The 10,581-nt window shown below is 31.8% G+C and overlaps 1 protein-coding gene across 1 annotated transcript in view; it reads right to left on the minus strand.

Annotated features, from left to right (window-relative positions):
* The window catches only part of LOC139497977 (protein scribble homolog), an 81,815-nt gene extending 71,907 nt beyond the window's left edge, over positions 1-9,908 (minus strand). The window contains exons 1-4 of the mRNA XM_071286232.1: positions 9,569-9,908; positions 9,367-9,484; positions 7,750-7,828; positions 230-319 (exon numbers count right to left, since the gene is read on the minus strand). Coding sequence (XP_071142333.1) covers positions 230-319; positions 7,750-7,828; positions 9,367-9,484; positions 9,569-9,730 — 449 coding nt within the window. The 5' untranslated portion in view covers positions 9,731-9,908. The remainder of the gene's footprint in view (positions 1-229; positions 320-7,749; positions 7,829-9,366; positions 9,485-9,568) is intronic.
* Positions 9,909-10,581: the final 673 nt, after the last annotated feature.

Below are 10,581 nucleotides of genomic sequence, written 5' to 3' on the forward strand. Positions count from 1 at the left end.
CTATCTGCTTATCAAGCGTAGCATGCACATGTACAGAATCAAATTTCAATGCTGTGACTTTCAGAAATAACCATGAAATATTTGTCACTGGACATTCAACATAAAATTTAATAATTATAGTACACCAACCATGTTTCTATCCTTTGATTGTCACAAATAGGCATAAAATACTTGTCACCGGAAATTTTTCGAAAAAAAATTTAATAAATTAATCTATCGTTAACCTTACCTTCCAATATCCTGAGGCAGTCGGTCCAAGGAAACATCGTTTAATCCCAACCGTGTCAGGTTACGGAGCTGTGTAAACCCTGGTGGTAATCTGAAAACAAAATGTATTTATAGATATGTTATCAAAGAAAAGTTCTTAAAATCAATGCAAAAATCAAAACCAACCAACACTTTAAGTCTGAGAAAGTTTTTTCGGTTTGTAAGATGATAAAACAGGCAAAAGTTTAAAGAGAAAGTAAGTAAGATCAGAAAGGGTAATAGCAATGTCCAGTATCTTCTGATTACTGTGGAGTCATCATTATTCATGAGGTAAAATTTAACATGAGTTTCAATGTATGAATTTAAATGTTGAATCAAATATAAGTTTTCTATATGCTGGTATGCAGACTGCATTTAAATCCAAACAAAAAAATCATGAATCCACAAATACAATTTTTTGGCAATAGCAAAAAGTGGGACCCAAAAAAATAAAGGTAATAACATCTACATTTGTACAATGGATTAGAAATGAAGGAGGAATAATAATAGCCATCGTTTAAACATTTGATTGAAAATAAAGTAAACTTATTCAATTCTTTGAATTTACAATTCAACTCTTTGGTTCATACAAGTGCAGTGCTGTCATTTATGTGACATCATTGTCTTGTTGTCTAAATTATAAATTAGAATAGCTTTGAATGTGCAGTTTATATTTATTTTATAACTTAAATATACACAACAGCCAAACCCTAGTCTATGGGTTTTCATGCTTTTATAAATAATGTTTTTCAAATTTTTTTAATAAATAATTTCTGATAACCAAACTAAAAGTGCCTATATTTCTGCCAAAGCATCAACATTATCATACTTTGTCCGTATGGAATTTCTAACTACACATGTAAAGCTTTGATTTGATTTGATTTTTAGTGTTTTAACGCCACTTTTTAGCACTGCTTTTAGACTATTTTGTGGCAGCCAGTTTTCATTGGTGAAGGAAGCCCGAGTGCCCGGAGAAAACCACTGACCTTCGATAGGGAAACTGACAATCCTAGTCAATTAAGATTGGAGTCGAACTCACAAACTCAGTGTTGACAGGCTAGTGATTACAGAAGTACTTTCTTCGATCACTCGGCCTCCGAGGCCTTTGTATAGCTTTGAAAAAAAAAACCTTCTAAACAAGTCGCATGACAAAACTTCATGTGTTGGTTTGAAATGTTTTGCTATTTATGTGTGAGCCAAGGCTCCTATTGAAGGCTGTATTTTGAACTATAATGGTTTCCTGTCTCATTGGCACTAATACCATATCTTCTTATACTGATGTACAATGTCCTCATTGAGTCAGTACATAAATATACTTTTATTTGTTTGATATTTTCAAACACTCTGACTTTATCGAAAATAGACACAAAAATCTCCTTATAAGCTGTAGGTAAGCCAAAGTCTAGCTAAATCAATTAAATGTGCTATGTCAATTTGAAGCTTCAACATGGATGGGATGACAGGATTCCAGAAAACATTCTAGTGATATCAAATTATTGTATTATAAATATGACAGCTATCATGATTTACAGGGAAAAGTTTTTATCCTTATTTGATGGATGAGGTATGGGAATATAAAAGCTTTTAATCGAGATTAATAATGATGAAAAAACAGAGCCATCAATATCACTGAAGTTTCTCCTACTTCAAGCCAGACCAGGAAAAAAACAATGTCTGTAAAAGTTTCTCCAACTTCACCTAATTTTGGTATTTACCCAATCACTGTTCTCCCCAGGGCTTTATAACACCATAGAACATTATAACACAAGTCTAGCTGTACACATTTTATAATAGCATGTATTATAAATATGGTTCTATAATTGAAGGGATACAGTGCTGTTTCACATCCCAGGATTAATAGGGAGAATATAAATTGGTATTGTAGGTGAAAAACAAATAGAACATTAATTGGTATTTTAATTGAAACCCAAATAAGTCCAGATGTAAGAAGTCCAAAATAGTCTTTAATTCAAAGTTATATTAATTATTAAATTCCCTTACTAGTACATGAACCTACTCCTTTTTAAAACATATAATGAGGTCTTTTTATAAACAAGCTTCTATTTTTGTTTTTGTCTTATTTCAGGATCATTATAAGACGGTCCTAATTGATTGAAGACATTCAAAGGTGCCAAAAAGGTTAACATGTTGGACTTACAATGTACACATGATGTACGGGCGCATTTCATTTGCGCCAATTTTTAAAAAATCAAACCTTTCATTTGCGCAACAAGGTTATATATCATTTGCGCCAAAAAAAAACAACCTTCATTTGCGCCATTTTACAGGTATGACAGGTATTGAAACGGAAAAGTTAAATATTATTTACGATTTATTTTGTTTTTTGTTTGTACATAACTCTTCCTGGATATATGTGTGAGTTCATACTCATTTCTAATACAAAACTGAGAGTCACTAAGGTTATAATTATATATATAGTGTTCACATGACCAGTCCAGTGTGAGGTGTCAAGATGGACATAGTAAAATCTGAGACAAACAGAGGAAATAATTCTGTGATATTTGATGACCACATATATAGGTTATCAAATGTTTTAAAAAGTGGAGACAAATCCTTCAGGTGTACCAAAAAAACCTGTAAAGCCAGGATTACGACTGATGCGGACAGCAAAACAATTATAAAAACTTTAAACGAGTAAACCAGCAGAAAGTAGAATCTCAACAACTCAGAGTCAGAGTTCATTTGTGGATGGTACTTTTAAATGCTGTCCAAGATATTTTTTCAAATGTACAAACTGCATGGATGTTAAGATGGTAACTATGTATCTAGATATCCACCGTCATTTTGGGCTGCTACACCCACTGCTAATTTTAAACGAACCAACAATGGACCGGAGTCATTCCATGCACATTTTAATGAACAATTTTATTCAAAACATCCAAACATGTTTATTTATGTTGACGTTGTAAAGAAGATTCAGGCTACAACATACATCAAAATGAAATCTATGGACACACCGGCTGCAGTTCGACGATGGGAGAAAGAGAAAACTGACTATCTTATGGAGAAAAATGGCATGCACCTAAGAGGGGAAATTTCAAGGCATGACTACATCAAGACCGTTGCTTATAAATTTTGTGCCAGAACAGACTTGTAACTTTACTATAGTGCTAACAAATGTCTCAATAATGTACTCCAGTGTATAGTGCATTCTTTTTCAAGGATTTAACATCACTTTCATGATTTTACCAAGATTTTATTCAGGTTTTAACATTACTTGTATGATTTTAGCATTACTTGTATGATTTTATCGAGGTTTTAGCATAACTTGTATGATGTTTTATACTATTATTACCTGTATTTCCGAGGAATATGTTTCTTCATTATCAAAAAACTTTTTGAAAATTTTTATGTTTTATACTATTATTACCTGTATTTACTTGTATTTACCTGTACTTACCTGTAATATTGGCGCAAATAAAAGATTTAGTTTTTGGCGCAAAAGAAATATGGTTTGTGGCGCAAATGAAAGATTTTTTAGGCGCAAATGAAATGCCAATTGGCGCAAATGAAAAGCACCGCATGATGCACATTGTGTAGCTTTCACAAAATGTACATGACATTTTGTAGCTTTTATTCTATTGAACAGCACATGTAATTATAAATTATGTTAAATATTCCTAAATGCAAATGTAGGAGGTTTTCACCTTTACAGTAACATACATGTAGATCCAAAAGACATTCAGTGCATGTTAAAAGTTTATATAAATATACTTTACAATATACACACTGCATGTTAATTTTCAACATGCTAAATATAACATGTAAAACGACTATTTTACAAAATACAAATGCCACTTAAGGATAATTAATAATAAGATGTAAGGCAAAATAAAATAATATGTGTGTTATCTTTGAAAAGAAAGGGTAGGTAGGTAGGGATTTTCTTTTAAATTTACATCAAGTGAAGTCTATGGGAGAGAAATTCTGACTTTAACAGTGCTTAAATTGAAAAGTTAAAAGTGACAAAAAAACTTTATGATAGGCTTTTTTTTGTGCTTAAAATAGGGTAGGTAGGGTAATATGAAACACACATATTTTTTATTTGGCCTAATAAGCTGTAAGATAACATTCTTTGACCTTGTCATGGCTTATCAAAACACCTAATATTCTGTTGTAATGCACAGATACAATGAACATTTAATCCAGACAGTTGTTTAAATCCTTCCCTGTCACATAAATAATTATAGATACAGATCAGTAATCCGACTGACCTGCATACTCAGTAAATATTTACAAAGATTGGGATCAAATACTTTATAAACAGGTGCCCCCTGTAAGATGTTTTTTTAATTTGATAAGTTCAATTTGTCACAAATTCTTCCTTGGTTGGCCGTATCAAAATACAGTTGCTCTCATAGATAAATATTAAATGTTGGTCTTTCTCATAACAAATTTTAAATGATTATGTAGCACATTATCACTAAATGTCATGAGCATTGTATGTTCTTAATAGTCAGCAAAATTTTAGGTGTAGAAATTATATGTAATACTACATAAATACTAAGAGTTAGTAGGTTTTTGTATTTCAAAACTATTTAAATTCAACTGATGTATATTTTGAATAGTATTATGCAATTTATTCAAATTTTTAAGAAATTGTTAAGAAAATGCATAATGATATATCTGTTAATATTTCCCCTTCATTGAACTTGCTCTTGAAATATAAGCAGTTGGTAAATTATGTTTAATCAATGCAAAACAAAAATGTGTACCAAGTACAGGGATGCCCCATCTGCACTATCATATTCTATGTTCAGTGGATCATGAAAATAGGGGGGAATCTCTAATTTTGCATTAAAATTAGAAAGATCATATCAAAAGGAATATGTACACGTACTAAGTTTCAAGTTGATTTGACTTCATGATCAACTTCATCAGAAACTTCCTTGACTAAAAACTTAACCTGAAGCAGGACAGAGGGATGAATGGACAGAGGCACAGACCAGAAAACATAATGCCCATTAATGGGGCATAAAAAAAGAGTTTTATTTTGGAAACTGGTATAGCTAAATAAATTTAATTATGGGTTTTAAAACTTTCATTATTTTAACATGAAACATATTAAATCCTAAGAACCAATTACTTATTATGCATTTAATTAAGCAATACAGGAGATTATCAGTAATTCGTATATTTTCCCTTTGATCTTACTGCCTAATATTTTTGAGTATTAACGTACTGGCTGTATCACTAAAAATATTAGGCAATACATTGTGTGACGTCATAATTACCAATAAACAGAATAATAGGTAGTTTTGTTTTCGATACGGACTACATATGTACATCATGTGGAATATCTTAACTCGACCCAACGGGATCGTCTACATACCCATAGCCAGGGGGTCCGAACCCCCCCCTTGAAATCAAATAAGCACTGTTAAAGTCAACGTTTTGTTCAAACTGTGACTGTTAAAGTCGACTTCATGAGTCCAACGAACCCCCCCTTGAAAAATTCCTGGCTACAGGCCTGGTCTAGATATTCCACATGATATAGTCAGTATCAAAAATGAAACTACCTATTTTTCTATATATAATGGCCTTGGGGGTTACAAATACCCTGTGAAATCAATTTTGATTGATAGATTGGTGTTTAACACCACTTTCAACACTGTTGTGGTACAAACATGTATGTAGTGAGTGTCATGTGGTGGAAGCCTGAGTGCCTATAGCTAGAGAGAACAACTGAGCTTCTATATGAATATTAATTTAGGTAATCAACTAACAAAAATAGGTTTAACACAAGGAGAGAATACAGATCTGTGAAAGAAGTCGGTTAAATAAAGCCTTAATGTAGTACTGCCTCCTATTTCTGGTTAAAATTTAAAATTATGATTTATTGAGTAATATTACAACGAATCATCCTTTAACATTGACTGGGTAGGAAATATACCTTTTTTGCTGAAAATGTGCGTCTTAATGGTCTTGCAGTCATGTAGTCTCACTTTTTACTTGAAACAAGTTTTACCTTGGAACAATTGACTTTATATTCCGGACCTTACAGAAATTGCTCCTTTATGAAAGGATTCTAACTGACTGCTTAAAGTTAAGGCTAATTAAGTGTGGTATCAGGTGCATCTTAATCAATGACCTTAAAGTTATCAAACCACTAATCTCCTTTCTTAATTTTGGATTTAACAAATTTTAAGGCAATTCCTGGATCCGCCACTGATATATAATGTTTCTTTAATAATTTGTCAAGAAATATTCATGACACTATTAGTTTGAGCAGCCTCGAAGTACTGATAGTCATTATGGATTAGCGTTTAAAGCAGATTTTTTGAAAAACAGGGTATAGTGCTCCAAGCCTGAATCTTCCAAGTACACGATATGCGGTTACACTCATTGAGCATCATAAAATTATAACTCAAATGAATGCTTGGTTCCCCTATAAATTGTATACAATTTAAAATTCCTAGAGAAATTCAACCATCAACAGTAAATGTACTCAGTGGAGGTCCCTTCAAAAGTGTTTGAATTAAATTTACGAGAAGTTAACGTCATTTGTAAAAATTTATGAATAGAAAATTTGTGTAGTACACTAATGTTAAATGGGCTGTGGGTGAGAATTTTGTATAAACTATCAAATTGGGTATTGAAGGATACAAGCTTTGTCCATGTTAACATTAACAGTAGAGAGTCACTAGAGACTAAAAGTAATTTGTAAATTGAGGCATAATCCATGTTCTGAGGAAGAACAAATATATATCAGTGGAACTTTTGACCTTGAGAATTTAACGTTTAAGATGTTTAGTTGCTAGATCAAAAGGGGAAGTCCAGAGTTGTGAAGGGGATCAAGCATTCACAACTATTGCCTGGTGTTGGAATAAAATCACAATTTACCACATATCACAGATTAAACCTTCATACAAGTTCAATCTTTTCATGTTCACTGCTTTACAGCTTAATCTGCAAATACCATGCATGACTCCTATGTATCACAGAATATTGTTAAAAAAAATGTAACTGACATGCATAAAACCAATTGAAATGCCAGTCAACTTCAATAATTTTGAAGTCTACATGTATATTTACTAATGCCAGGATAAATTCATGTTCCATAGCCACAATGATGATAGTTTTTCACAGATGAAGGAGAAAATAGAGACACTAATTAGTGAATGTGGTATTGTGTTTGCTTCTCTCTAAATATTCTCTCATTACTTATACATATATATTGGTACTTTTTACCAACAGCAATCATCATGGTTCGCTTACTTTGATGTAATGTTTCACTCAACACTAGCAAGAATGATATTACCCTAAAAACACCTTGAGAGTACTGAATTAACCTTTTACAGTAGCAAGCATTATTACTTAACTGACAGCAGTTGGCACTATCCTAAATTGGTACTATTCAACACGACAAGAGTATGTTCTTATATTAATATTTGTCTTTTTGTGTGTGTATAATTTAAAGTATCTTATTACTCTGAGTCAGAATACTATAACAGTAGGTTCTGATAATAACAAAAGACTTACTTTGTGAGAGGATTGCTGCTGACATCGAAGTCTTGCAAGTTTTTACAGAATTTTATGTTTTCAGGAATATCTCCAATATCTGCAACAGAAAAACATGTCATAATAAGTCAATTATTCAAGAAATGAGGAATAACTGCAACTACTTAGTCAACCTGGAGAGTGTTCAGTTATTTATGAGTTTTCTGTGTAATGATTTGTGGGTGTCTTTTAAAAAGACCTTTTTGTTTATCTGTTTACTAAACTTGCAGTGTGATTGTGTAATCATTTACCTAAACAATACAGTAATTTGTTTTCTTGATAATTCAATATTTGATATCAGGAGCCTGTTAATTAGTGGTTATCCTTGGTTCATGTCAGTCATATTTGTTTTTCATAATTTATTTTGTTATAAATTAGGCTATTAGGTTTCTCAATTGATTTGTGTCTTATTTTTCATGTCAGGACTTTTTATAGCAGACTATACATTTTAAGGTATGATTGTTCTCATTGCTGAAAGCTGAATGGTTGCCTATAATTGCTTAGTTGAAACATATTTTATTTGCTTAAATGTGCAAAAGGGATGAGACACAAGTTAATGAAACTTATATACATGTAGTCTTCTCCCTATAATTGCTTACATCTACAAGCCAATCATACAACATCTCCATATTTTGCACGGTATAATATTGCAATTATATAAAAAATATACATGTAAATAGAGTTGGTAGTCACTAAAAACAATCAGATTTTCAAATTTAAATGTCTAGGTTTTAAAGTGACAATCTTCACAATGAACTGGTAGATCTACAGGCCAGAAGGTACACTTTTGGAAAAATTTAGTTAGATTCTGTTGGCCTGTAGATACGATTTTTACAGACCCAAGAGCAATTTTACAAGCCTGGGCTGCTTGGCCTGGGGTTCAGTGTGAAGACTGTAGTAGTAGTAAAATCAGATCTATTTCAACAAATCACTTGAGCTAAATAAATATAATTAGTCACAAGTTCAATGTTTACAAGGTAATGTGTAAAGTTCAAGTTATTACTTGATGGGTAAAGTCATGTTTTTTAATGAGTAATAGCCTCCTAAGAAAAAAAAAGAAGAATATCTTGGTTGTTTAGAAATTACATTGTGTAAAAAATTAAAAATAAATCATGTTTAACCAAGCTCAGGATAAATTGCAAGTTATTTATACTATCACAAATACTTATGTTTGTTTATAAACAGACTACAAACAGTCTTGTGTATATCAACAGGTGGTTTTATTAATTTTATTAACATTCTGATTTATCTTGTGAGTAACATCAACACATGGTGGATGTGGTCCACTGCATCTTGACAAAATGCCATACATTCCAAGATGATGAACAGGTCAAACAGAGTTATTTCCCTTTCCGTAATATCAATTCAATTAGCATTGTCTTATGAAGTTGAGAGTATAAGCTATAGTCGTTTAGTATTTGAAATTCTTTGAATGTTTATGTCAATAAAATTTATGATATTCAAGTAAATCTGTCAAATTTTTAAACAGAAATTTTGACACCCATTCGATTCATACATCCAAAATGGCGGATGTGGTCTACTTCCGATTGCCTTCTGTCAAAGACAATTTTCAATATTCTAGCTACTGTAGAGACTTACCGTTCCGACTGATATCAAGTTCCATGAGGTTAATAAGATTTGAGATCTCTGGTGCGATTCTGCCGATTTCATTGTCGCTTAAACTTAGTTTTCTAAGCTGAACAAGTCGGTAAAAGCCCTGAAATAAAATATAAACAATGTTAGATTACCGGTTGTTTTGCTTTATGTAAACACATTTGAACATACTGTATGATATAGTTACCTTTGGTAAATCCTTCAGCTGATTTGCATCTAATAAAAGTTCTTCTAAACAACGTGTATAGCGTAAAATATCATCGGGCACATCTGTCAGATTATTGTGTCTCCTGTCTATATATTCAACTTGTCTATTACAAGCTTTAAAAAGCGGTATACATTTAAACATCGTGAAAATCTAGTGCATATTATGGACAATCAATTCTAAAATATGTCATTTCTGTGTTAAAACCATAAAAGAGGAAGAAGTTCAAGGTAAAATCCCTTTCTAAAGGTAAAATCCTCACTCCAACGGAGCTTCTAATGCTACATTTAGCCGCGTGACGTCAGAAATACTCCCATAATGCAACGCGAAACAGGTACTCGGAATTTCTTGTTCCGTATCAATTTGCAGCTATCAATTTACATTTTTTCAATTAGTCATTTTTCTTCAAATTAAGGTAGACAATTGTTCACACATATAAAAAAAAAAAGGTATAAACGAAATAAATCAATTATTTTTGATTCACCATTTAAAAATAAGATATATATCTTTGTTAAATTGTCACATTTTGTATAAATGTCTTAACGAAATCGGTATCAAGGATTTATATATATTTTGTGACTAGTCTATATATAAAACTTACTAGAACTAATCTAGACAAAAGTGTCTAGGTGGGGGCTTAAAGCTCTTAAATGCAGAAAATTGTCAGTCCGACCAGGACAAGCTTTTTTCAACTTATTTTTAAATGCCTTGTAATTTTGCTATTTAACTACTTCATCATCTTAGAATCATCTTATTCCATGGATCTTATTCTACTGTTGCGGTATACTTTACAGTAATGGTCATGCAATGTCCATGGTTGTTTTGTTCATTTTTTGTCTAACATTTATCGTTGATATATATTTCATTTTTTGTTTATATGAAATAAATGAAAGAATTATCTCACCACAAGTTGGAAATCCCGGGCTTAAAAACACGAAAACCTGAGGTCCCAAATCGGTTAAATAAATTTAAATCCCGACATCCAGAAAGTCGAA

Source organism: Mytilus edulis, chromosome 12 (assembly GCF_963676685.1).
Source record: "Mytilus edulis chromosome 12, xbMytEdul2.2, whole genome shotgun sequence".
Lineage (NCBI taxonomy): Eukaryota > Metazoa > Mollusca > Bivalvia > Mytilida > Mytilidae > Mytilus > Mytilus edulis.